The 26,586-nt window shown below is 34.9% G+C and overlaps 3 protein-coding genes across 4 annotated transcripts; 1 reads left to right on the top strand and 2 right to left on the bottom strand.

The window, feature by feature from the left end:
• Positions 1 to 5,764, bottom strand: LOC130940262 (triacylglycerol lipase 2-like). Of its 2 annotated transcripts, XM_057868363.1 has the most exons (13): positions 5,526 to 5,764; positions 5,370 to 5,442; positions 5,210 to 5,274; positions 5,005 to 5,114; positions 4,104 to 4,213; positions 2,336 to 2,448; positions 1,730 to 1,870; positions 1,457 to 1,567; positions 1,224 to 1,367; positions 1,086 to 1,126; positions 775 to 854; positions 594 to 689; positions 1 to 458 (listed from the first exon to the last, which is right to left on the bottom strand). In XM_057868363.1, the coding sequence occupies exons 1-13, from the start codon at positions 5,637 to 5,639 to the stop codon at positions 139 to 141; spliced, it is 1,518 nt and encodes a 505-aa protein (XP_057724346.1). In that variant the 5' UTR covers positions 5,640 to 5,764; the 3' UTR covers positions 1 to 138. The 2 variants fall into 2 exon arrangements, with proteins under 2 accessions (XP_057724346.1, XP_057724345.1); XM_057868362.1 differs by lacking the exons at positions 4,104 to 4,213; positions 5,005 to 5,114; positions 5,210 to 5,274; positions 5,370 to 5,442; positions 5,526 to 5,764 and adding an exon at positions 2,559 to 2,829 and having other exon boundaries at positions 2,336 to 2,446.
• Positions 5,765 to 7,528: 1,764 nt separating this feature from the next.
• LOC130941509 (E3 ubiquitin-protein ligase BRE1-like 2) lies at positions 7,529 to 16,247 on the bottom strand. The gene is made up of 20 exons (XM_057870042.1): positions 16,206 to 16,247; positions 15,923 to 16,037; positions 15,141 to 15,302; positions 14,847 to 14,934; positions 14,549 to 14,779; positions 14,226 to 14,393; positions 12,551 to 12,744; positions 12,390 to 12,473; positions 12,157 to 12,276; positions 11,857 to 12,043; positions 11,617 to 11,777; positions 11,003 to 11,074; positions 10,747 to 10,823; positions 10,150 to 10,344; positions 9,509 to 9,581; positions 9,337 to 9,423; positions 8,743 to 8,880; positions 8,442 to 8,644; positions 7,980 to 8,142; positions 7,529 to 7,873 (listed from the first exon to the last, which is right to left on the bottom strand). The coding sequence occupies exons 2-20, from the start codon at positions 16,019 to 16,021 to the stop codon at positions 7,742 to 7,744; spliced, it is 2,634 nt and encodes an 877-aa protein (XP_057726025.1). The 5' UTR covers positions 16,022 to 16,037; positions 16,206 to 16,247; the 3' UTR covers positions 7,529 to 7,741.
• An 8,222-nt stretch (positions 16,248 to 24,469) lies between these two features.
• On the top strand, positions 24,470 to 26,256 carry LOC130939349 (uncharacterized). The gene is made up of 3 exons (XM_057867459.1): positions 24,470 to 25,082; positions 25,161 to 25,674; positions 25,845 to 26,256. The coding sequence occupies exons 1-3, from the start codon at positions 24,470 to 24,472 to the stop codon at positions 26,254 to 26,256; spliced, it is 1,539 nt and encodes a 512-aa protein (XP_057723442.1).
• The last annotated feature ends 330 nt before the right edge of the window (positions 26,257 to 26,586 follow it).

The following is a 26,586-nucleotide window of genomic DNA, read 5'->3' as shown; positions in this document are numbered from 1 at the left end:
TAAATACAGAAAATATATATATATTAACTTTCTTTGATAATATTACTTTTCTGTAAAATTACATTGATATTTCTATGCTATTCAACTCTAACCAAGAATATAAAAATTTCTATAGTGATGAATGTTGTTCTTTAGATATCATTGAAGCTTAAAGAAAGATATGAGAGGTTCATATATATCTCGCTTAGCATTTTCTCCCATAACATAATCTGCATGTGCATAATCATTTCTATATTGTACTACAAGCTTATCTCCATCATGATCATCAAGAGTTTCTAATAGCCGTTGCACGTCTTTGACGTCAGAAAGAGCGTCAGCGCCGCCATAACTCAGGTAGAGAGGAAGGCTGTTTGGAATTCTGGTCATGTCATACACCGGAGGAGTCGGCCGTCCATAATGTCTTGTGTTCTCATCTATGTTCATGTAATCAAACATTGCTATTGTTCCTTGTCTGATCACTGTGATATCAACAGGATTAAAACTCAGTTTCAATTCATATGAAACAAACTATCTAGTTGAATTTTCAGAATCTAAAAGTCCCTTTATCATGATTCAACAACTACTAAAATATTGTTATAAACAGGACTACTTACTCTGAGATAGATGAATCATGTTCTTTGTTGCTGTTGACTGAGGCTCATGATCCAAAAATATATTGACAATTGATGGGCTTAGGCAGCAGTTAGGGCCTAAAAACATTTGAAGGTCAACATATTTTGGATTTGAGAACTGTCAAATATAGAGGTTTGAGAGGAAAAAGAGGGAAAAGGTAACCTGTGAAAGTGGTCAACAAGTTAGTGCAATCAATGCCTGGTTTTTTGCACATGTCCTTAAGAAACTGTATTACAGCATCCCTGTTTCAAACATGAAAAAATTATGAAGTGGAACCAATCATGTTCTCATGTATATATATATATTGCCATCACAGCTGATTCATATGCTCTATTATTCTGAGAAAACTGAAGCAAAAAAGTACTAGAATTAATGGCATGTATTTGCATCAGTTTGGGTGATTCTGATCTAAGTCCAACAACTAAGATAAAGCAAGAACAATAAAAAAAAAAGAGATAATAGGAGGAACTTACCCTCTCAGGCTGAATTCAAAGATCCCAAGTTTGTACAAGTACTGTTTGGTGAAAAAGCAACACAGATTTTCATAATCAAACTTTGGAATTTAAAGCTAAAGATTTCTTTCCTTTTTCAATCTATTTACTAGCACCTACCTCAGCAAAGAAGTTGTCAGCTGCATTTTTAGCGAGTGGCGAGGTCATCTGGCTAACGTATGCGATCGGACTAAGTAAGGCGGCTGATCTTAGCATATTCAGCAACTGATCTTTGGATAAAGCAGCCAGTGCAATCAAAGTTCCCTATTAAAAGAATCCAACACTCTGCATCATCAAATTGTGTTGTGAGGAGAGTCCAAACAACATGGATAAGTGTAGATTGCGAAATTCACCTGCGAGTGACCGATATAGTGCAGCTTCTGTCCAGTTTGATCATGCACATACTGGAATGTTGCTGGAAGATCATATGCAACTAATTCATCCCATGACCAATTCCAATAATCCTAAACATTGAAACTAATATTAGAGACATAGCTAGTGTTACTTAGCTAGTTGAAGTTAATTCTTTTTATTCCATGATAACCATAATGTCTCAACAACTAATGTAAGCAATAATCAAATAACAAAACCATAGAAGTGCAGCAAATTTACACTACAATACTGACTGAGCTGTTAGTAGGTAACGATATATGTTGCCGGCTATACTTCGTGCCACGCGTGTTAGCAATCCAAACATCGAAACCATTATCTGCCAAAAGGAATGCCAGAGATTGGCTTGGAGGTAGCAATAACCACGTTATGCCATCCTGCATCCACAACAGCATTACATTATTTTCCAAAGCATCCCTTTTTGGTAATTCTCTTAGCCAGAAAACAGAGGCATCAGAAAACACAAACCTATATAGAAAATAAGAACTATTCAGAAATAAGCAAAAAATTATCCAATTCTTTGTATACTAAAAAATTGAGGACAATGGCTACAAGGACACTCCAAAGTGGTCCCTAAGATTGGCGACGTACACTAAAATAGTCTGCGAGATCTCAATTGCAAAAAGTGCACCGTGTTAGTTCCTAAGGCATGATAAGTCACTTGATGAAAAAGGGGCTGAGGGACTAGCATGACATACTTTTGCTAATCTCATGAACGTAATTGATGCAATTGGAATATTGGAGACTATTTTAGTGCACACGAAGAATCTCAGGAACTAATTTGGAGCTTAACTCAGACACAGCTTTGAGCCAATATAGTTGCTTTCAAAAGAAATACTTACCATGAATAAACCATGCTGTAGCAGAACCGGTGGCCTATTGCCCCGTGGGCCCCGTGACCGCCCCACCGGAATTCTCGGCACACTGAGAACATAACCATCCACAGTTGTCACCTAAAATCCATTTCACAGTTCACACACACACAAACATATAACTTAGTAACTAGCTGCTCAGAATCTTACTACTGTTTAGTGATCAAAATAGCAACAGATTCAAGAAAAGTACCAAGTGTTCTTCACAAGCATATCCTTGAGTCTTCACCAGTGATGAGCAAATACCTTCAGTGGAGAATGATGGCAATGCAGTAATATCACTACTTTGAGTTCTGAGTGGATACAATCTTCTTCCACCTGCAATTGCTGAACCCCAAAAGAGAATCACAAGGATTATTATTACTATTGGGAATGAAATCTTGTTGGCCATGCTGTTTTCTAGTACATTAATCTTCCAAATACAGACATTAACTTATGCACGCATTAAACAGAAAGAATATAAACAGAACAAAGGAAATTGTTTTAAGAAAAAATGTATTCACATGATGGCTTTTAAACCACCATTTTTGTCAAGAGATTGCACTAGTGGTTAAAACTAAGTATATGTGGGGTCTACTAAATGGACCTACCATAAAATTATATGTATTGCTATGATTCCTTAATAATAAACGCGTGGATGTTATGGACCTAACATTGTGGCACATATAAAAAGCCAAAACATGTGCCTTGATTAAACCATTTTTGCAATAGCTGCTTTTTTGTCCCACTAAAGAGGATACTAATCCATGCTTCCAAAGCAAGGCAAGGATACTTTCTTCTTTCACATTTTGACTAAATTAAACAAGAAAGTTTTTTTTAAAAAAAAAAGGGTGGATACTTCCATGAAAACATCTTCACATGAAAATGGTATTGCAAACCATTAAATGGTTCTGTCAAACATATCAAATCATCTATCAATTCGCAATGACTTCATGTAAAAATGTCTTTGTAAAAGTATCATAAAAAAATGAACATAATGCTACGCAATTGATAGCCTCTAACTTTCCCACATCTAATGGGTACATTGATTTCTTAGCCTGATAGAGAAATTTGTATTGAAACTTTTTAGATTTTGATCATTTGGCATAACCACTAAATATTTTTTAAAGTGTTTTGGAACCATGAATGTTTGTTATCCTGAAGGGAAAATTGAGACGCACTTGCCAAATACCTATATCTTAAGGAGTATGTTTATTTCTTCCATTATAAATTTGAACCAAGAAGAAATGATTTGTGTTGTCCATAACATAAAATTTGACGAAACAAACCTTTTTCTTTAATTTGCAGCATTGCTCAACATAGGAAAAAAAGAATGCATTATAAATGTAATAATGAAAACAACAAAATAGTATCTTAAGCAACTATCTCATGAAGGATGAGGAATATGAATAAATATTAAATAATGGTACAAAATTTCGACTGTGGTTTGTCATATCTGTATTGCTATTCTGTTTTTTTCTGAAAGGCTGGCTTATTCAGCATCTACAGCCATCACTATAAGCACTGAAGCTTGAAAGAACAATTTTATCAAGGCACAGATACTAATGGGTACTCCCAGTTGTATGAGTACTGGATGCATTGTTTACAGTTGTTTCAGATGTTTTCGCAGCAGCATCCAGCACTTTGGAGGATGCATTCTTTACAATTGTTTCAGATGTATTAGCTGAAGTATCTGGTACTTTTGATCTTATTAGGGACCTTTTGAGGAACTGAAATTTCAATCCTCTTGGTTTTATCTTGCCAAGCAATTCCCATCTTCTAGGTTTAATCTGTCCTAGCAGTTTCATCTGCTCTTTTCTGAACTTCTTTGTCGCATACCAGCTCCCACCTCGCCATCCCAAGCCATACCTGTATATCAGCACAGTGTTGACTCAAAAAAATGAATTATACATTTGAACCACTAGACTATAAAATAGAATAACAACGATCAAGTCTTTTCCAACTATGTGGATCAAAAGATGTCATCAAGGACTATCAACCTATCATAAACTGTGCATAGAGTACAGAGAAGTGACTAAATTTAGTATCGAAAATTTCTTTTGGATGATGCTCTAATACACTTAAATTGCATGTGTGATGGAATGGTCTCAAATTTATGAAGAACTAAGTATCAACACATCAACTGAAAAGCATTGTTCATATCAAACTTGTACACCGAAACTCCATAAGTCAACATGTCAATGCAATCCTCCTACCACATAACTGGAATATCTTCCCTACATGTTAAAACAGATGACATATAACTAGGATATATTTCCTTTTACTGGTTGATGCAGTTTGCATGCATGATTTATGAAATATCAACACATCAAAGCAATACTCCTAGCTGTAGCATCTTCAATATCAAGCACAGTTTTGACTAAGCAATAGCAATAGCAATTCAAATAGGAAGTTTGTAAACTACAAATCCTTTAAATTTCAATACATTCAAAATCTTAACAGCAATGATAGTTCAGCTTACAAATTAACCTTACAATACCCTACAGCACCATTGTGCTGTTCCTCAATGAATAACCATATCATTAAAAACCAAAAAGGACTATTGTGAATTCAAATTGACAAGACTTAAATAGCTACATTGGAGAATCACCACAGAAAGCATGATCACAGGTATTAAGTACTAGAAAGAAGGAACAAACCCAATGATCAAGGTGGTTGCGGCAGTGGCGGCACAAGTAGGAACACTGAGACCTCCAGGACCAACAATGTCTTTGATTTCGGAATGTTCCAGATTATGCTTATTCTTCATCTGCCACACAGAAACATATGAAACAGACATATCCATTAGAATTAGAATTAGAATTAGAATTAAGAAGAAAAAAAACGAGATACAGAAAGACTCACAGCTTTTTCAATTGATTCAAGCCTTTGTTCAACCTTTTCATCATGGAAATGGCGCAATGAATACCCTGGAACAAGAGATCAACCAATCTTACAATCAATGAATCCAATCAAATATTCAAATCAGATGATATGAATGGAAAGCACTGAGAAATGAAGAGACCGATCCAAGCAGTGGCAACGGAGGCAATGGAAGTCCCAACAGTGAAGACCACGCGGTGCCTCTCGAACGCATCCTGAAAGAAACAAGAAACACAAAACGACATTGAAGAAGCAAAAACGACAATCAAAATGAATATAGAGAGAGTGAAAAATTGACCTTGGTGAGGAAGAAGGTGTCGTTAACGGCGGCCCAGGAATTAAGGGCTTTGCGTTTGAGGTTGGCAGCGGAGAGTGAAGCCATGCGAGAACCTCTCTGTCTCAGCCGCTGCATAATGCGGCACACTGCTCCACACTCTGAAAAAACCAGAAATTGCGTTTTCAAAATTGAAAGCGTTGTTGAAACGCTGCTTCCGCTTTCCAGAGAAAAAAAAAACCCCAAACGACGTTCAAATGTTTTTTTTTTTTTTTTTTTCTGGTTAATGCATAAAACTGGAATGGAATCTCCAACACTTCATTCAAGTGAAAAGTGATTACTCGATTAATTTAAGCCTGGATGAGATTTCTATTTTTCTAAAAAAATAAAATTAATTAAAAATCGCTCACATTATGTTTGATTTGATGGAAAATGAATGAAAAGGAAATGAATGAAAAAAAATAATATTTTATATTTTTAATATTATTTTTAGTTATATTATTATTGATAAATATTAATATAAATTTAGTTTTAATATATTATTATAATAAAAATTTATATTTAAATATTATATGTATTAGATAAATAATTTAAATCAAATATATATAATTATAATATTTTATAATATTTATAAAATATAATAAAATATGAATAAATAAAAATATTTACACTTTATTTTATGATAAGGGTATTAATGTAATTTTATACTATTATGATTTTTTTTTTTATTTTTCTTTTCATTCAAATAAAGAAATTTTTTTATTTTCTTTTTATTTATTTTTTATTCATCCAAACAACATACAAATATTCAACTTTTTTTATTTTCTTTTTTTTTTTATTTTTTTTTCTTCTATTTTTTTTCTAACATCCAAACAAGGTGTAAGTGATATTTTTACATTGCACATGTTCATCACACGCTTGTAAAACATCAAAGTGCACCATTTTCTAGTAACATATCAGATCTGCTATCACAAAAAAAAATAAGAAAACATATGAATAGATAACGAAAAGATTAATCAATATGAATAATGGATATATCGAATGTTCAATTTATTAAGTGCGCGGATGATTATCCTAATATTAAAATTTTGGTGGATAATTTAGGAGTATAATGTGTTTTTACTTTATTGACCAATTTTAGAGCCTATTATTCACATTGTTTCACAAAAATTATTATTTAACTAGCAAAGTCCAAAAAATAATGTGTCGAATTTGCTATTGCGTTGGTAGAATAGTTGTAAGAAATTTTTACATGACAATAAATGCTAGGACACCAAGTCCAAAACAAAGCTCAATGAGTGAACCGCCAAAATATACAAGGGTGGTGATAACTAAATTCTCATTGTGGTTTTGGAGATCCATAATTTTTAATATTTTAGCCTTTTAAATTTAAAATTTATGATCTTTAAAATTTAGTTTTAGACACCATATTATTTTTAGACCTTTTTTAGTATTGAGTCGGTGAACCAAATGGTGAGCTGGTTCTAACTTACCACGTTAGATATAAAGACTAAATTATATCATTTTATTTTGGTGTTTAAAAAGACAAAAATGATATCATTTTAGAAAATAAAAAGAATAAAATAGTTTTTACATTATATAAATTCTTCTTCATCTTTTTGTTTGTCTTGTTTAAACACCAAAATAAGACGATGTTATTTAGCTGTGTCTAACAAGGCAAGTCAGAACTAGTTCAACATTGCATTCGTTGACTTAACACCGAAAAAAACCCAAGAACCAATATGGTGCTTGGATCTTGAAAACCAGTATAATAAATTTCGAAGGTTACAGTTCGTTCGGACTACTAAAATGAAATGAATTGTTCTTATTTGTTTGTAGTGTTGCAATATCAATTATAATAGAAGCTATCATTTAGAAATATTGTTTTATCTTGACTTTTATGGTTATGCTTATTCATCAGGATGATTGATAGTAAAAAGGAGTTAATTTCAATTTATTTTCGTTGTCATTAATTGTGTATGTTAACGGATTTTACACAAGATAGTAACTTTGCCATTGTGTCAATATTAGAAGTCTTGAACCACGAATGAAATATTTGATGAAGCATGATCCATGGTTTGTAATTATTTCCTCAATTCTTTTTTATGTGTCACCGTGATAATTTGGTAATCCGTTGAATCAACAATGACAGAGAAAAAAGAACGAGCAAGTAGTAACTAAGTACCAATACCAACAACAGTGATCATTAAGTATACAAGGTACACTAACTAACATGAGTCTCATATTTTAACAAAGCGAACATCACTTTGTCCAAATGCTGTTCCACATGCAGGGCACTTGCGGTGCCTGAGCTCTAGATTTCTTTGTATGCATGGATTGCAGAACAGATGATAGCATTTGACAATCACCACCTGTGAAAAATCCAAATCAAGCTCTTATATTTTGCTGGTGCAACAAATTTTCTTTAATATGTCCTCAAAAGGTTTAAATCAATGCAAGTTCAAGAAGAGGTGTTACCTCCTTTGGCCGATCAGAACAGACGGTGCACTTAATCATGTTCTTACAGATCTTTATTTCTGCTTCGAGCTTTTGTATTGCGGTTTCACCGGTTTCAGAACTCAGCTCGGCGATTTGCCTGTTCACTTCCCTGAGTTCTTCCTCGAGCTTCATCCGCGAACTCCTACATGACTTGATAGGATCAATTTCAGTTGAGCCCAAATTCAGAGTACATTTCACAGCAATGGAGTACTTTGATAGATTAGCCAAACTATTTTGCTTTTTCTATTTAGTTTTATTTATACTAAGAAGCTTGCAGATTTTCATGAGCTACTAGGTTGATTTGATGCAAACTAAGCAACCTGGGAAACTAAACCAAATACCAAGCTCCAAGACTACTTTTGCAATCGATTAGTTTTACTGAATTCCTCACCATGTCAAATTCATCAATTTCACAAACACTTAGAATTGAGAGAAATGCACCTTTCACTTTCTAATTCCATTTCAACTCCTGCCACGTCTTTCTGTATTTGGTCGTATTCTTTCTCCGAAGAGGAAAGGGCAGACTTCAGCCACTTTAACTCCTTCTCAGCATCAGCCAATTCCCACTTGGCAAATTCCAGAGTGACATGAAGGTTTTTTTCCTCCTGATTACATTTGATGCCTTCTGATAGAACAGCCTTCATCTGCATGATTCAAATTATTGTATACGCCAGAAAGCACTGGTAAAGTTGTAAAAATAGAATAGAAAATTAAAAAGTATTGGCGAGCAATGGAGGTTGACCTGTTCCTCAACGTATGCAATCCTCATTTTTGAGGCATCAATTAAAGAGTTAATTTGTTGAAGTTGCTTTGCCAAGGCCTGCTTCTCAGCCACTAAAGAACTGTGTACTTGTTTTGTCTTCACACTTTCTGATACAAGCTGCATTTAAGTTTGTAATATGATCAAAACAAGGCCAATCTAACCAACAATGGAATTATTTAAGTAAAAAGCAAATACACCAATTTTCAGAAAATATCACAATTTTCCAGAAATTTAAGTCCCAGTTCGCAACAAGACTGTCTTTGCTAAAACCAAATTGTATCCCCAAAAAGAAACATGGTGGCCAATGAATTATTTTTGTCCAAGTCAATTAGTTATTACTTATTACAAATTTCTAGGCTGTTGTAGATGTAGGCCGGCATATCAGTTTATATAATTCAACTTTAGTTTGATACAAGAAGACTTTCCTTTGTATCAACCAAACAAATATTTCTAATATATTCCTTATCCAAGAAATCAAGAGATAATTTTAATATATTAACTAACAAGACAAAGCATCGATTTCATTAATGTCATTAGCAAAAGCCTGGTAGAATAGTCTGGATAACTTGATACCTTGATATTATAGTCATCCCTCTCAGTCACCTGCTTCATCAGATGTTGGTTCTGTGTCTGCATATCTTCATATGCTTGACCAATAGTCTGGATTAAAGCAAACGATCATTTGAAAAGAAAAGTGTAAGACCATACTTTTGCAGTTCATTCAGTACGGGGAAAGGAAAGTGACCTCGATTTCAGATATATATGCCTCTGCCTCAGCCTCTTTCACTTTAATAGCCTCGGTCAGCTCCAAAATATCTCTGAATCAACACAGATTAAGCACGGAGACAAGTATCAGCAGATTAATAAACAATGGTAGTTTCTGAACATATTGAATATCAAGATCATTTTAAATTAAAAAACAAAAGAGGGAAATGGGATTTGCAAATGCAGTTAGGGCATCAAACAAACTGGAAAAAAAAAATCAACATAAAAATTAATTACCTTTCCCCAATAAGTGCTATAACCTTTGGCAATTATATATCACTACAGATAGGACACAATGGCATCATTTTATCTATGTAGCCAACCCACCTTCCAGGATAAGACTTTGTTGTTGTTGTTGTTATATGTTGAGAGATTTATCATCAAATATTAATTTAAAATATTTATCACACATAAGGTTACAATTAGCTCAATGGAACCATTAATCCTCCACACTTTTCTGTCAGAACCATATGACTACAAATGTAGTGTTTCTACCAAATACCAATGTAATGTTTACCTTCATTTGGGTTAATAAGGAAGAAGATCAAAAAACAAACACACACCATCAATTTTTTAAAACAGCAAATCAAAATTACTGTAGGAGTATACATAAACACAAACCTTTCAGCTGCATCCAGCTTGGCTCTTAAGTCCTCTATTTCAGCTTCTGCAGCAGCAAGCCTTTGTTCACAAGCTTCTTCAGCTTCATTAGCAGCTTTTACTCTTAACTCCAGACTATGTTCATCTAAAGCATTTTTCAGCATTTCAGCTTGAGAGTGGGCTTTATTTTCAGATTCTCTAATTTCTGCCAGAGTACTGAAATCCATGTTTTACAGCATATAAAGATCGAATACAATGTAGAGAGAAGAGAACAAATGTTAAATTTAAAAAAAAAAGAAAAAACAAACAAAACAAACAAAAATAAACAAAAATAAAAGTCCCTGTTCAGTTGCCAACTACAGCTAAAGGCTTAAGAAAAAATTCAATGTAATAGGAAAACATTAAAAAAGTTGGGCACCATCAATGGAATAATGTCAGAGAGAGACAATTTTCCTCAACACTTTCATAGCCCGGATTGTTAAGAAAATTGAAACAAATCTAAATATTAAATGTTCCATTACATATTATCAGCATTTACTTTAAAGTAGGAAGGTTTCCACCTAAATTTTAACTACACAAGACTATTTCCAAAATCTTAGCAACCTCAAATCAGCATACCTTTTATCATAATTCTCTTGTCCATGCATTTCCAGAATGAATTCCAACTCTAGTTTCTCCTTCTGTAACTTTTCAATCTGACATCATTATATGATTTTGAAGATGAGTCATACTCGTACACAACATATAAAATATTCACAATTAACAGGCAAATAGTGTTACAAAAGTAATACAAAAAAAACATATATAGAGTAGGGCAAACACAGATTAAGATAAGAACAAAAATGTATACAGATTAAGACAAATGTAAACTCACCAATGCCCTTAAAGACTTGATTTCCAAATCCTGTTCAGTACATTTGTTTGCAAGGCTGCTAACTTCGCTTGTCTGCTTCAAAAGAAGGGCATTAATAAACTTAGATGCAGAAAAGGTTTGCTCTGTGTGTATCTAGGGGGAATAAATTCTGCCTTTAAACTTGGCCTGCTCAATCCAACATGATTTCTTAAGTCCTTAAATTAAATTACATACTTAGATTTAAATCAACAAAATCACTGGCACCAAATTGGACTATTCCCATTCACTTTCTACAGTTTAACATGCATACAGGACTAGGTCAGTTTCATAAAAAAAAATTGAAAATTGGAATGTTCTCATAAACAATTCTAATTGTTCTAATATTGTTGGTGTTAAAACAATTAGATTTATGTGGAACAAACTCAACCCCGAAAGCTAACTCAATAGGAGAGGGTTGCCAAGCTCCTAGCTATTTAGGCCTTATCTATGCGTGATATGAGACTCTAACAAGAACAATTGACAACTTTGCATGAAACTCCAATCTCTACTAAAAGTAACTAGATAAATTTACGTATAAGTCCTCCAGAAAAGAAAAGGAAACAGCAATAAATATCAGATCAGTTTGTCAGAAGAACCTTCCCACTCAACACGGCTCTTAGTGAATGAGCCTTCTCGCGTAACGATACCGCCTCATGAGCTGCATCCTTCCATCGCTTCACCTGAGCTTCCATCATTCCCATTTCTTTGGACAAAGCTGAAGCCATCACACGGAACTCGGATTTGATATCTTTTCTCCCTGAAACATGTACTGTGAGAATCTAATAATCCAATTATATGAACTGCAAGTCTAAACATAGAACATGTGATATGCAGACCAGTATCTTGTATAGCCTCTTCCATCTTAATTTCAAGATCATTCTTTTCAATAGTACACTTCTGCAACTGAACCTCCAGCTCTTCAATCCTGGAATCTGAACAGTCAATGGCGTGCCTTGCAGTATCAACAGACTCCAATTTGGTGTTCAGCTCTTTCTCCCATTTTGTGACATGGACACTTCCCGCCTGATGTTTCATTTGAGGTGGAAAAATCATAAAAGGAGGAACAACATATAAACATTTACAACCATATGGTTCTTATAATACATCTGATTAAAAAAGGGGAAATCATTCTTAACCTGCAAAGACTCTACCAACATCTTATACCGAGCTAACTCAGCAATCCAATGTTGAAGTTGATCATTCGTCAATGAATATATTCTGGAAGTGCGTATATACTTGTCATCGTTCAGTTCATTCTGAAATAAATATACAGGAGAAACAACTTTTACATAGAACTCTTAAAGTAAAAGCATCTCAAACTATTCAAGAATATATGACAAATTATCTTGGATAATCCAAACTTACGAACCTGAAAATCTTGGAATTGCTTTGTCAAGGTTTCATTTTCTTCATGTGCCTCTTGAAGCTCAGTAAGACGATCAGCATTCAGTATCTATGACATTAAATAAGCATACTTCTCATTAGATGAAGAAAGGAACAACATAAGAAAAGGAAATCATATGACAAAACCTTTGCTTCCTCAATTGAATCCTTCAGCTCACGCGAACTCATAGTCCTGTCTGTGGGTTTTTCAGGAGACAAGTTTCCGTTAACCGAATCAGCACTAGGGGATTGCATTCCTGCCGCTGCATCCTTTTGCATTTTCAGATTGACTAGTTTTCTTCTACTCTCTTCAAGTCCAGTTATGCTCTCTTCAAGGTCACCTTTCAGTTTGAAAATAAGACACACTCAAGACATAACATACAAAACCATTAACCAGGAGAACCAATCACATACTTCCTCAATTTAACTGCAAAGTTCTATAAATACATCTCTGCATAAATCTAAGACATCAGGTCATGGAACCATTGAACGCCCAAACTATCAGCGTGTTAGACCTCATGGTTTCAAATCTTAGTTTTATCCTCACTTAAAAATGTTAACATATGTATTAGCCAACAGATATCGAATCTGAATGGGTGTTCAATTTATCTACCCCTTATCAACCTTTTAAGTAGAGAAAACTCTACATTTCTTACTTGTCACATATCACATAATAATAATAATAATAATAATAATAATAATAATAATAACAACAACAACTACTACTACTACTACCAGAGGCTGCTGGTACGTTACACACCAGAAGATTGACTGACCAACCTGTCGTCTTGTACACGCGACCAACCAGAAGCTGCCGCCACTAGAAGTTTGCAACCCTAGATGTATATGTCAGATGCTAACTGATTTTGATGTAATTTTATTACCTAAATTTTGTTTTGTTAATGATTTGATTTTTTATGCTGATTTATAGGCATTTTTCCTAATAAATATTTACATCACTTCAATGTTCTGGCCATGCCACCTCACCACACAAAAGAGTTGCATCAACCTAGTTTTCACTTTCAAAATCCCTTCCCTTTCCAAGCCAACCCCACAATTTTATTTTCATTCCATTAATGGAAACAAGCAAATACCTTGTTAGACTTAACATTTTATTTATCGTATGCGAAATAAACATTATTCTAAAGAGTGTTAAATATAAATATCATTCATGTTCTATCGCTTAACAATTTAGGCTTTTTAGAGAATAATTCAGAAGGTGATAAAAAGCCTCTATGAGCAAGTGGTCTAGAGTTAGACCTTTGGAACCAGCATTCTTAGATAAAAGGTTGATATTCAGCACAAGATAAAGTGGGATTGAACACTGCCCACACGCATCAAGCTTGGTGGACAATAGCATGAGGGGTATAAAATCTATTGTGTTGCCTTTCAGAAAGATGGTTCACGATTAAAAAAATTAAACTCAAAGGACCAAATTCAGGTTTACACATATGCCATATATCGATAGCACTCATCATTGGCAACAACTAAACTTTGTCCAACTAGGTGAAGTTAGCTGCATGGATCAAATGACGCAAAAGTTCCCTATCATAAGCCGTATCAGAGTTTAAACCATTTATTTGCAAATCTAACTTTCATATATTAATATAACTAACTAAAAAGGTGCCATTAACAAAAGGAACCTCCCTATGTTCCACAATGGTGAAAACTATTATTTTTTCTTTTTTTTTAGCCAAACAGAAAAAGGCGATCTTTGCTGAAAAATACATCCAAATGCACCCTAAAAAGACAGATGTATAATAATAGACTTCACAGTAACTGAAGAAGTTAAAACCAAACACAAAATGAACAACATCAAAACCTGCAAGGCGTTTAACTTCAGACTGATCTTGTAAGCACCAACTGATATAACTTTGAATTCCAATAGTATACTCTTTATGCGAATCGTTGAGAGCATTAATGATTTCACGTAAATTACTTTCCTCTTCTTTCATCATGTCATCAATCTGAGACATCTGAATTATAGCATCTGAAAACCAGCAATGAGTAAACATTAACAGATCATTTATACAAATTTTCTCTTAAATTCCTGCATCAATTATATCTGGAAGAGAAATAAAGATTCAATCGTTAAAAAGAAAAATAAATATATAAACATTTGGATGCATATCGAATGTTTTTGACCTTCTGAAGATAACTCGCCATGCAAAACCTGGGCTATACTGTCAATTCTTTCCATCTGAGCCTCCATGGTATCTTGAAGGAGTTTCAACAACTCTAACGTAGATGACCGGCGTAAAGCAAGGCTTTCTTCAACATAATTAATTCTCTCACCAATACTGTTTCCATCAACAGAATCTTTCTGGATCAATCTACACAGAAATATATCCTCCGCAGGGCATGAAGGAAGTGAACCTAGAGAGATTAACTCATGTCAATCCCTTGAAATTTCTTCATACTACAAGAAAAATGTGTGGGATACCTTGACGGTTATTATGGTAATCTAGTGTTTGTAATGCATCTTTGCTTCTACCAGCTCGTACACCAAGAAGAGTCAGATCATCAGACAACTAGAGGAAAAAAATTATGAAGTTAGCCCAATGTGCATATGCTAGAGGAATATCGCAAAAAGTGCCTTGCCATTCCCCCCTCTCTTACATGGCCAGTAGAACATGGCCTATCTTCTATGGAAGCATTAATTTCAAAAGGCGAAAGAAAAATAAAACTGATTAAATAGGATGAACAATAGAGTGGAAGCGTAACAATAAGGAATAACCTGAATCCAACATTGGTTCACTGCAATTAACAAATCGTCATGGGTATTTTGCCGCTCTTTTAACTCTCTAATTTTTTCTTCAAGGTCATGCAAAGCACGCTTTTGGATGTCAATCTTTTGAACGAGCTGCTGGTTCTGTGCTTGTAAGACTCCAGCATCAGCCTGTATAAAAAGCACAATGATTTCCCATTAAGCAAGAAAAACTTGAAAACTATTCACAACAAACCCAAAAAATTAGAGTCCCAATATCCTATTGCCACAGATGGAGTTGTCATTACACGGAACAAGAAACAAGGCAGCGTTTTAACCTCTAAAAATATTACCAGTAACCTCAAATTCCATAAACTGCATAGCAGATACATATGTTCAAATATCAATGATACCTTTCAAATATCAATGACTTGAAATATCCCTCTCACAAAGATCAAGCATAACAAGAATGTTCAATTTTGAATTCCAAAACTCCATCATCCAATTAAAAACTACACAAAAAAACATAACACATAAGACACTTCACCTTGTTACTAGTCTTTCAGCCCTACCCTGCAGCAAGTTAGTATCAAACACAATGAAATTCACCATCAAGCCCAAAGATCACAACTTGACCATAAAACAAAATCCCTCAGCACCAAAAAGCTCTAAGAACTCAATATCACACTAAATACAATGTAAAACACTGAAATTCAGAATCAGACTATCAAACACACAGACATAAAAACAAACACACAGTGTGCATACAAAACACAGAGAAAAATATGTAGAGAGAGAGGAAAAGGGGTTACGGTTTTGTTGTTCGATGGAGAGTTTCGCGCCACGCGAGAAGAAACAGAAGTGAGGTGAGGCCTCTTCTTTTCGGGTTCGTTGTGGTCTGAGTTTTCCATTTGGTTTTAACGATTTCTGAGATTCTCAACAAAAACCCAACACACATCATTAGGAGGAAGAAAAACAACACAGAATCATGGCTTCCTATCAAGTTCGTTCCTTTGAGGAAAAAAGAAGACATGAAAACGGAGACACAGAACAGAAATGAGAAAACACAGCACTAAAAATAAAAAATACACTCACTCAGAAGAAAGCGGTTCCACACTGTTCAGCTCTTTCTTTTTCTTTTTTTTTTTTAGTTTGAGGTGGTGGACGCTTGTACTTTAACTTCAAATTTCACATCAATGTTAAATTTTAAAAAAGGAAAAAAATACTGAGTTTTGTTTAGGAAATTAAAAAAGCTCGAATATTTTTTTGGAAGGTACAAGAAACGTTAATTAGTAGCAATTTAACTATTTTAAGATAAATAAAAATTAATTTAACTAATAATTTCTCTTATAATTATAATTAAATAAAAATTTATATACAATTATTTTTACATAAAATATTTAGTCAAATAAATTAAATAATCTAATAATTTTTAACTAAAAATTTTATACTTACACGTGGGTTTTTATTTTATAATTAAAATATTAAATGTAAAAAAGTTTGTATTGAAAAATTAAACATTTTAAATTCTTAAAATATGTAAAATCTATATATATATATTATCTTAAGATGGGAGAAACCCAATAAAAATTTGAGGGGCACACAACTTTATGACCAACTTGAAACTCCGCTAGTCTTTTAGTATCATGTGTATCTCTAATCCCAAATCCAATAGCTACACTAGGTACCCTCTATTGTCTATAGTATCCAAGGCGAAAGTTGAAAAGTGCGGCAGGTACTGCTGAGTTTTTAAACTAGACGTTTCACCACCCCCAACTAGATTACTCTATGCTTTGTCATGACCACTATCATTGGCAGTTGTGTCGGGCTTTACATCATCATCGTCATCATCATCTCACAGTATATCGTCCACATCATCCGATTCTCCACCCTGTAATGAAACAGGTGTCGTATCAATAATATCGGCATTCGTTGTGTCACATACTTCTCCATCACGACTGCAGTTTAGATCAGTTGCGAAGGACGAGGAGGCAACCAACATTGCCTTAGGTGCAATGACAGGCACGGATGAAGAGGCACCAACAGGCCTCGAACTAGAATAGGCTGCCATTGTCGGAGGTTGGGAATTTCGATTCGAACCTCCTGAGCTGGAGACCACATCTATAAGCTTAGCCAACAGCTCATCTGCTCAAGGGTTCTGATCTCGAAAAACTGCCGGCAACAATGAAATAGAACTTGCAAATCTTCGTCAGTCCCTATGACGAACGAATCGTATTTCACATCATCCCGCAAAACTGAAATCGAAATTCTATAGAATAACTTCTCAACCCGTTTTATGCTTTGCAACCCCAGTTTTTGGATTATAGAATTCAGGAATTCAGTAAAACTCGTTGAAGGTTTCAGAAAAACACTAAGTGGATCCTTATTAGTAAACTTAATTTTCGAACGTGTTTTTTTCTTAATCGACCCTCTATAGTGCACCAATACTAAAAAAAAATTATCATTAGCCATTGTGTTTCACTCTCATAAGGAATTCACATTCATATTATATTTATATAGGTTGGCTTCCACTAAATCGAATCCCCCAAAATCGATTTATAACTATAGCTCACAAGAATAGTAATTTGAATCAGCTCCATTCAAATTAGTATGAGAACAAAACTATAGTAAATCGAAACAGATTATTTCGAGTTACTTTGTGAATCACGTACATGCATAAATGGAGTCATGGTGATTCGATTTATTAGAGATCATGTTACATGCATAAGTTGACTCATACTATTTCGATTTGCATGTTTGCATAGTAATTTGACTTATCCTGATTCAATTTAGTAGAAAAATTGGTAAATCGAATAAAATTCATTCGATTTACATAGAGACGTGCATTTAAAAGATCTATGTAACATTTTTTCTTTTAGGTGATTTGTGTAATTTAAGATAGTATTTGGTTTATTTTTGCGTTTTACCCTACTTTTAATATTTATATAAAAATATAATAATTATTATTAATTAATTACATATTTAAATTAATTTTTAATTAATAAAATAAAAAAAACACATTAACTCTTAAAATAATATTACTGTCAAAAATAAAAATATTTTCTATTATAAGATTAAAGGTATGAGTAGCGAAGTTTTGATACATTTGTCTGTGATAGTATCCGGGGCAGCTATCATCATGCCTATCATTTATTTATTTATTTATCTTTTTGGATTTTTAAGTGCATAGCATCTGCCTTGTTCAAGCCATGTAATTATTTGAGACCATAAAATTCCCTGGCATGATTTGATCGAGTATCGAATTTATAAGATACCTTATAAACTACCTATTGATAAGAAAAATATTAAACTTTGGTTAATTGTGTACACAAATTGTGTACTTAAAATTCTCAATTTTGTCTTCTTTTTTTTTAATCTAAGAAGCACATACACGTTTAAAATCTTGATGTATTTATGTTGGATACGGATACTCTTACAATAAACTAAATACATAAGGTTAGATAGTTTATACTAATAAATTATAACTCAAATAATATAATCTTTCTGTATTCACCAAAAAAAAGTTTAGATTGTTTATGTTTATGTTTATCATTCTTTTATATATATATATATATATATATATATATATATTAATTATATGCAGCTATATTTTAACAACAAATATTTTTAATCATCTTAATATTATTTTATTATTATTATAATGATAAAATATTTATTATTCATATATTTTATTATATTATATAACGTATTTTAGACGTATCATATCTTATATTTTATAAAAATATTATGAGTATATACTCATTTTAGTTCTCAAAGAATTTTAGATTAGACACTTTAGTCTTTAACTAAAATTAATTTCTCGATTGATCTTTAACAATTAACTCCGTTAGTCACTTAGGTCCTTTACTCTGTTAACTCTAACGGAAGACAAAATAGTTCTTAACAACGCTAACAGGAGACAAAATGGTCCCTAATATCCTCTGTTCGGAAACGACACTGTTATCTTCCAATTTCTATCATATCTCGCATAACACTAATAGTCTAACACTGTAACTTCAAACTATACAATGCACACTCTATAAATTTAATGTTCACAAGAAAAAAAATCTTCAACTTGTTCTCAACCAATTCATACTCAGGAAACTAATGCCTATGTCTCTCAACTAGTTGTCGTCTTCGATGGATCTCATGAATCTAGACAGCAAGTCTTATTTGTTAAGACCTGTCGTTGTCGTTGCCATCTTCCTCCTCCTCTGCCCTATCATCTCCATGACCACATTGTCCACCACTCTAATCGCTTCTTTCAGCTTCCTCTCCGAACCAATATTCAGTAATCGCTTCAGTTTCCATATGAGCGGCAACGACGACATTACTCGTTGTACTAATAGCTTGGATGCGAGGTCGAAGCTGTCTGCCAACTTGGACTCTGGGAAAAAAGGAATGAAGCACTCGGTGTCCATTTCAAATGAGAATTTGAAAGTGGAGAAACGCGTGCCCTTGGAGTAGTTGTGAAACTTGGTCTTGAGGATGTCGTGGACGTTGTCGGGGTTGGAGGTGATGTTATCGAAGACGTGAAAGTGGATGCTTTTGGTGGGTGAAGTGCAGAGGAGGTGAATGTACTAGTCATAAAAATTTAAGAAGTGTGTGGTCCATGACATGTTGAGGTAGGTGCGACACGTGTGACAATTACACCATGGTTTAATCTTGGAGTTAAAGAGGAGGAATGAAAAGATGGAAAAGAAGACTGTGAAGGTGAAGAAAGAGAGTATGAATGTTAAGGTTATGTGAGATATGATAAAAATTAGGGAAGAACAGTGTCATTTTCGAATAAAGGAGTCAAAAATTATTTTGTCCCTTGTTAGAGTTGCTAGGGATCGTTTTGTCCCATGTTAGAATTTTCAGGGACCATTTTGTCTTTCGTTAGAGTTGACGAAGCCAATGACCTAAGTGACTGACGAAATTAATTGTTACAGATCAATCGAGTAATTAATTTTAGTTGGGGACAAAAATATCTGATCTAAAATTCTTTAAAGACCAAAATAAGTATATCCTCAAATATTATATTGCTGTATTCGTATTGTGTCTGTTTGTATTGCATGTCACATTTATGATTTCGAGCTTTTTGTTTTTTTTAATAGCTAAATATATTTTAATAATTATATTTATTTTAGTTTTTATATTTATTTTAAATTAAATAGAAAATTTTGTAGAGTGTAGAGTGTAATTGATGTAAAATGTATAGAAATTCGAAGCCAATAGCCAAATGATTCTTCGAGATATTGTCTTTCTTTTAGATTTGTTCACACACCAAAATCATATATGAACTAATATAATTATCATGTGACAATTTTTTCGCTTTAATAAATGATTTTAATTTTCATATATGTAAAAAAATTTATATAATTATTTAATTATTTATATATTTATATGATATTTTAAATAATAATTAAAAAATTAATTATTTTTAATAATATAATAATATATGGTTAAATTTTTTATGATGACAATTGATGAAAATTAAATTTTTAATAAACACCACAACAAATATATTAAAAATTTAAAATTTGTAAGTTTATTATAATAAATTTTTAAATTAATAACGTTAACATGTATATTCATGTTAGCTAAATTCATCTGAGTTTTATTTAAATTTTGAAATTCTTATATCTTTATTCTTTATTAGCTAAATTATGGAGTTTCAGGATAAAGAGGAGGCCGTGTTAAGCGTAAAGACCTATAACATCCGACGCAGGGTTCGGTATAAAGTGGTGGAGTCTGATTATCGCAAGTACTTTGGAAAGTATAAGAAATTTGGCAACGGGTGCACATAGTTGATTCTTATCAGTCTCCGCCAGTGCAGATGTATTTCAGAAGTAAAATGGTAAAATGGACCTCATACTTATCTGGCCACGTTGATATCGAGTGATCACAGGAGTCTTGATTATCATGTGATCTCGGCATTCATACTGTTTATGGTTAGAGTTGATGCTGCCATGTGTATCAAGGTACTGTTGAATGCGACAGAGACACATTTCAGTTTTAGACCGACTTGCAGGAGGGTTTTGTTAGCTAAGTAGAAAGGTCATGGCACAGATTTATGGAGGTTGGGATGTGACATACAATGAGTTGCTGCGATGGATACTAGGTGTGCAGATAACGATGCCGGGTAGTGTTGCAGTGTTGATGAGGACGAGTCCCGTGCGAGTTGGTGGGAAAGTCGATCAGTCCCATGCTTATTTCCACCGCTTTTTTTGGACATTCCCATTGTGTATTGATGCCTTCCGACATTGCAAGACATTGGTGAGTATTGATGGGACCCACTTGTATGGCAAATACAGGAGGACATTGCTCGTTGCAGTTGTTCAAGATGGGAACTCCAACATCCTTCCTGTTGTATTTGCACTTGTAGAGGGTGAGAATGTAGAGTCTTAGTCATTCTTTCTATCCTACCTCCATCAGCATGTCACTCCGCAGTCGGGTATTCTAGTGATATCGGATCAGCACAACGGGATCAAGGCCGCATTAGAGGCTTCCGACGGAGGTTGGCTACCACCTACTGCCTACGTATGGCAGCCACCGAATTTGAAGCCGAGTACTGGACTTGTCGCCAAATACCTGAGTCCCCAAAAGTATCATAATATAGGCCGAGGAATACCTTCTAACAGTGGCGTCGTTCGCGCCATCAGGATGCTCTCCGAATGTGTCCTGCATCTAACTGCATCTTACCGTGAACTTGTCGATGCAGTTCACAGGAGGGAAAACACCCAGTAGCTCCTCAAACCACACCCAAGCTGGGCAACCACCCTCGATGTATCACTCAAACTCTGTCAGGCATCCACTGACGTAATGTCCATCGATCGGCAGCCCTAACTAGTACGCCATATCCTGCAGTGTAATCGTGCACTCTCCGAACGGCATATGAAACGTGTGCGTCTCCGGATGCCGTCGCTCCACGAATGCATTCATGAACGGCTCATCCAACCTAAATTAAGTCTCATTCAGCCTCGCAAGATGGTATAAACCGGCCATCTGCAAGTATGAAACGATCCTCTCCTCCAAGCGCATACCCTGCTACCGTCTCATACTCGTGATACATCGGTAGAACTGCATAAACTAGATAATAAATTGTCTCTTAGGACCACATCAAAACATATTTCTATAACAATATCAACTAATGCATTTGTTAATTGAAATAATACCATAAACGCAACCAAATAATGTTACCGGTTCAAACACAAAATAAAACCATATATTCATCAAACTATGCCTAATAAAAATAAGTTTAATATTAATAAAAAATTTGACTTAATGTAGATGTCATATGAATTCTAAATAAAACAGCAAGTCACTACCCATACTTTCTTTAATAACAACCCAAATCACAACATAGATTTCAATCACTGTTCTTACTCTAACTAAGTTTCACTACTAATTATCTTCACTATCCATACTCTTTTACACATTTGTAATCACTATTCGAATTAGAAGTTGCTCCGTCAAATCTCTAGTAACCAATAAGTCACTAATCTAACAACTCTATCTAGTTAAAAAATTGTAAATAATGACTAGCGTCAAAAGAAAAATAAAATAAAATATTTAATCCTATTTTTGAAAAAAAATATAAGCACTAACCTCTTAATTGATGACACCAGCAATATGGACAACTCCGTCTAAACGATAAAGATGGTCCGGGTTATCTCCATCAGCAGAGTATTTGAACGTTGGAGTCTTTGGGCTGAGGTTTCTTTGAGATTTGGGTGGGGTAGGATTTATGTATTGTAATTTGAATGAGCTCAATTCGAATTCTATTTATAGAAAAGTTGTTAGCAAATCGAACGAATCTCATTCGAATTACCATGGGAGCACATTGGATGTAATTCGAAACAGTCCAATGCCAATTACAATGTGTAGCAAATTATGGGTAAATCGAAACAGGTTGTTTTGAATTATTGTGAGCTTCACATGCATGGATAAATAGATATATGGTGCTTCGATTTACTAGGATACAACACATGCATGCATAAATCGACTTAACCAGCTTCGATTTGCATATTTCTTAGTATTTCAACTTAGGCTTCTTCGATTTACTATACAAGTTGCTAAATCGAATTAAGCTCGTTCGATTTATATAGAGACGTGCTAATAGAAAATTCATGTAACGTTTTCATGTTTAGGTGAATTGTGCAATTTTGGGTTGGATTTAGTTTATTTATGTGTTTTACCTTTAAAAATATTTTTTATATAAATAGTATTATTAAATAATAGTGTTATTAAAATTTTGGAAAATACTATTCGTACACTATAATCAGTCACTAAAATTAGTCACCAGTATATTTGTGTATAAATATATATATAATATAATTTATTTTTAATGTGTATTTATATTCTAACATGTATTTTATATTGGTGGCTTATACATAACGTAACCCTAAAATTTTTCATAATCCATCACTTATATTTTTAATTAAATTTCTTAGTCCGAAATTGCTAGAGTGAGGATTAAGGGTGAGATATTTTGCTCACACATGTAATCATCTAAATTTTCTGCCATATAGTTGTGAATTGTGAAATATTCCCTTATTTAAGGTGAAGAATATTAAATTCATGTTTCTCATGAAATATTATTTTATGAAAAAATTTTCAGATTATTAAAGTCAATAATTTACTTAAATTCTATTTAGAGACGAACTGCAAAACTACTATGAGTTAAGCGGAGAGTTTAATAACTTTAGCCATAAGGATCTCTCAAAATAAGTGATTATGTTTTAAATTATTGTGAAAATATAATTAAAGTAAATAAATAAGAATAGAAATTTATATATAAAAATATTGAAAAGTTGTATATTGAGGCTCAAGAATTTTAATATGGGAAGTAAAGTGGTGTTTTGGCTAGAAATGGGAGAATATTGTGTTTTACCCAATGGTGGATATATGTTCAACACGCAGGGGCATGTTGACTGCGACGAGTGTCAGGTGAGATGACGTGGCGCAGGTTGAATGGGACACGGTGGCATCACGTGGGGGCGTGCTCACCTAGCACGTGGGGCATGTTGATGACGTGGCGGAGCAAGAATTGGCCACGTAGGCATCACATGGGGGCGTGATAATGATGTGGCAGAAGCTGAATGGGCCACGCAATCACCACGTGGGGGCGTGCTGATGTAGCACGTGGGGACGTGATGATGACGTGGCGGAGCTTGATTGGTACACCTGCGCAGCACGTGGGGGCGTGATGACGTGGCACGTGGGGGCGTCTTGACACGTGGCAAGACGTGATTCGCCTGAGGCAATCAAAATGTGGGGGCGTGGTGAATGCTACTCTCTATATAAGGCAGTGCTCGGGTTCATTTTCATTCTGAGGAAGTGCGTGAGTGTTCTTTGAGCGTGTTTTTGGTGTAATGGAGGGTACCGCAAACTTGGTAGTGTATCGCGACGGTGAGATAATACGTAATACTCATGAGGGAGTGAGGTTTGTTTGCCAGAATCTGTTTTCGTTTGTGGTTCCATGCATCATGACGTTTATGGAACTTCAGAATGGTCTCTCTCAAAGCATGGAGAACGGTACGTTAATGAGAGTGAGCAGAATTCTATACCGGAATCCGGTTATAGTTTTTGGTGGTCTAATACAGTTTGATATCATGCCAATCACTAACGAAGTGACTATGTATAATATGTTTCAAATTCACCGGCAGACTCAGATGCGACAGCCACAGATTGAGCTGTATGTTGAGTTTGAAACCGTAAAGGCGGAAGGGATTCAAAATGACTTAGCGGTGGAGGATGATAGAGCTGCAGTGTACGAGGGAATGAATAGTGACAGCAAAGATGACTTCGAAGCCACTTATGAAGCCGGCGACGAAGACGAGAATGGTGATGTGGCAGTTGAGACAGCAGCTGATAATGTAGTGGTTCACCCCTCGATCAGTCAACCGATGAACGTGCCACCTTTTATGCGTGAGTTGGATCTCGACGCCATGCATGCATCGGAGTTTCCAGAATATTCAAACATAGGTATGTGATGACCGAATAATGTTATATTTAATATATATTTTGGATTGATTAATAAACGATGATGGGCACTTTCTGTAGGCGTTGCTGATCCCAAGGATGGAGAGTTCTGGATTGGAATGGAATACAGTTCTAGAAAGTCAGTCGTGGCAATAATTAGAAGTTACACTATCGCTAGAGGAGTTGACTACGACGTGTATGAGTCTGAGCCACAGACGTTCTATGCAAAATGCAAGATGTATGGGCGTGGGTGCGACTGGCTTATCCGAGCCTGCTCGATACGGAAAAAAGGTTGTTGGAAGATACGCAGATACAACGGTAGGCACACGTGCACAACGAGAGTGATTTCACAGGATCATTCCAAGTTGGACTCGGACACAGTTGTTGAGGCTATAAGGCCATTGGTCGAGACTGACCCGTCCATAAAGGTAAAAACTATAATAGCCGAAGTCCAGTCAAGGTTCAACTATACCATCAGTTATCGAAAGGCTTGGTTAACAAAGCAGAAGTCCATAGCGAAAGTTTTCGGTGATTGGGAGGAGAGTTACCAAGCCTTGCCGTGGTGGCTCTCGGTTATGGTTCAGAAGATGCATGGGTCAGTTGTCCAGATAGAAACACACACACTCTACAATGGGAATGAAGAGGCGCAAGGGGTAAAAATACTTCATCGCGTATTTTGGAGTTTTAATCCATGCGTTAGGGCATTCAGGCATTGCAAGCCCCTAGTTTAGGTTGACGGAACACATCTATATGAAAAGTACAAAGGTACACTTCTGGTCGCTGTTGCATAGGATGGAAACCAGAACATTGTGCCTATCGCTTTTGCCTTGTGGAAGGGGAGACAGCTGATGCGTGGCACTTCTTTCTAAGGAATCTGCGAATGCATGTTGTCAGAAAAGATGGTGTGGGTATGATCTCGGACCGACATGAGTCAATTCGGGCAGCAGTAAATCATTCCGGAGGTGACTGGCAACCTCAAAAAGCATGGTGGATGTTTTGTATAAGGCACATCGGTAGCAACTTCCTACGAGCATTCAAAGTCCCTCACTTGCAAAAGTTTGTGGTCAATATTGGGTATTCAAGAATGGTGGAGGAGTATAACATCAACTATAAGAGGTTAGAAGAGCGAGGCGAGGCATATGCCAGGTGGTGTGATGCCATTGGACTTAGACATTGAGTATTGGCATTCGACGAGGGACATCGATGGGGCCATATGACGATGAACCTTGTCGAGTGCATTAATTCAGTGTTGAAGGGTGCCCGTAATCTACCTGTGTTGGCACTAGTCCGAGCAACATATTATCAGTTAAATGAACTTTTTACACGGAAGAGTGCTGAGTTTCACGAACGCAAACGTGCTGGATATACTTATTTCGTATTCGCGCAACAGCGGATAGAGTCAAGTATGCAACAGGCTGGGAATATAGTTGTACACCGTTTTGACAGACGGAATGAAGTATTTGAGGTTCGTGAAATGACTAGCGGAAAGGTGTTAGTCGTTGATCTT

This window comes from Arachis stenosperma, chromosome 7 (assembly GCF_014773155.1).
Source record: "Arachis stenosperma cultivar V10309 chromosome 7, arast.V10309.gnm1.PFL2, whole genome shotgun sequence".
Taxonomy (NCBI): Eukaryota; Viridiplantae; Streptophyta; class Magnoliopsida; order Fabales; family Fabaceae; genus Arachis; species Arachis stenosperma.
This window is presented reverse-complemented; position numbering and strand designations above follow the sequence as displayed.

Coding starts and splice junctions, on each gene's coding strand:
- LOC130940262 (XM_057868363.1), bottom strand. CDS start 5,639: ATGCAGCGGCTGAGACAGAGAGGTTCTCGCATGGCTTCACTCTCCGCT. Junction 5,115..5,209: donor TTGAATCAATTGAAAAAGCT/GTGAGTCTTTCT, acceptor TCTGTGTGGCAG/ATGAAGAATAAGCATAATCT. Junction 1,568..1,729: donor CGTTACCTACTAACAGCTCA/GTCAGTATTGTA, acceptor TTCAATGTTTAG/GATTATTGGAATTGGTCATG.
- LOC130939349 (XM_057867459.1), top strand. CDS start 24,470: ATGGAGGGTACCGCAAACTTGGTAGTGTATCGCGACGGTGAGATAATA. Junction 25,083..25,160: donor TCCAGAATATTCAAACATAG/GTATGTGATGAC, acceptor CACTTTCTGTAG/GCGTTGCTGATCCCAAGGAT. Junction 25,675..25,844: donor ATGGTTCAGAAGATGCATGG/GTCAGTTGTCCA, acceptor AAAAGTACAAAG/GTACACTTCTGGTCGCTGTT.
- LOC130941509 (XM_057870042.1), bottom strand. CDS start 16,021: ATGGAAAACTCAGACCACAACGAACCCGAAAAGAAGAGGCCTCACCTC. Junction 11,778..11,856: donor AGAGGCTATACAAGATACTG/GTCTGCATATCA, acceptor TACATGTTTCAG/GGAGAAAAGATATCAAATCC. Junction 10,345..10,746: donor CAAGAGAATTATGATAAAAG/GTATGCTGATTT, acceptor CATGGATTTCAG/TACTCTGGCAGAAATTAGAG.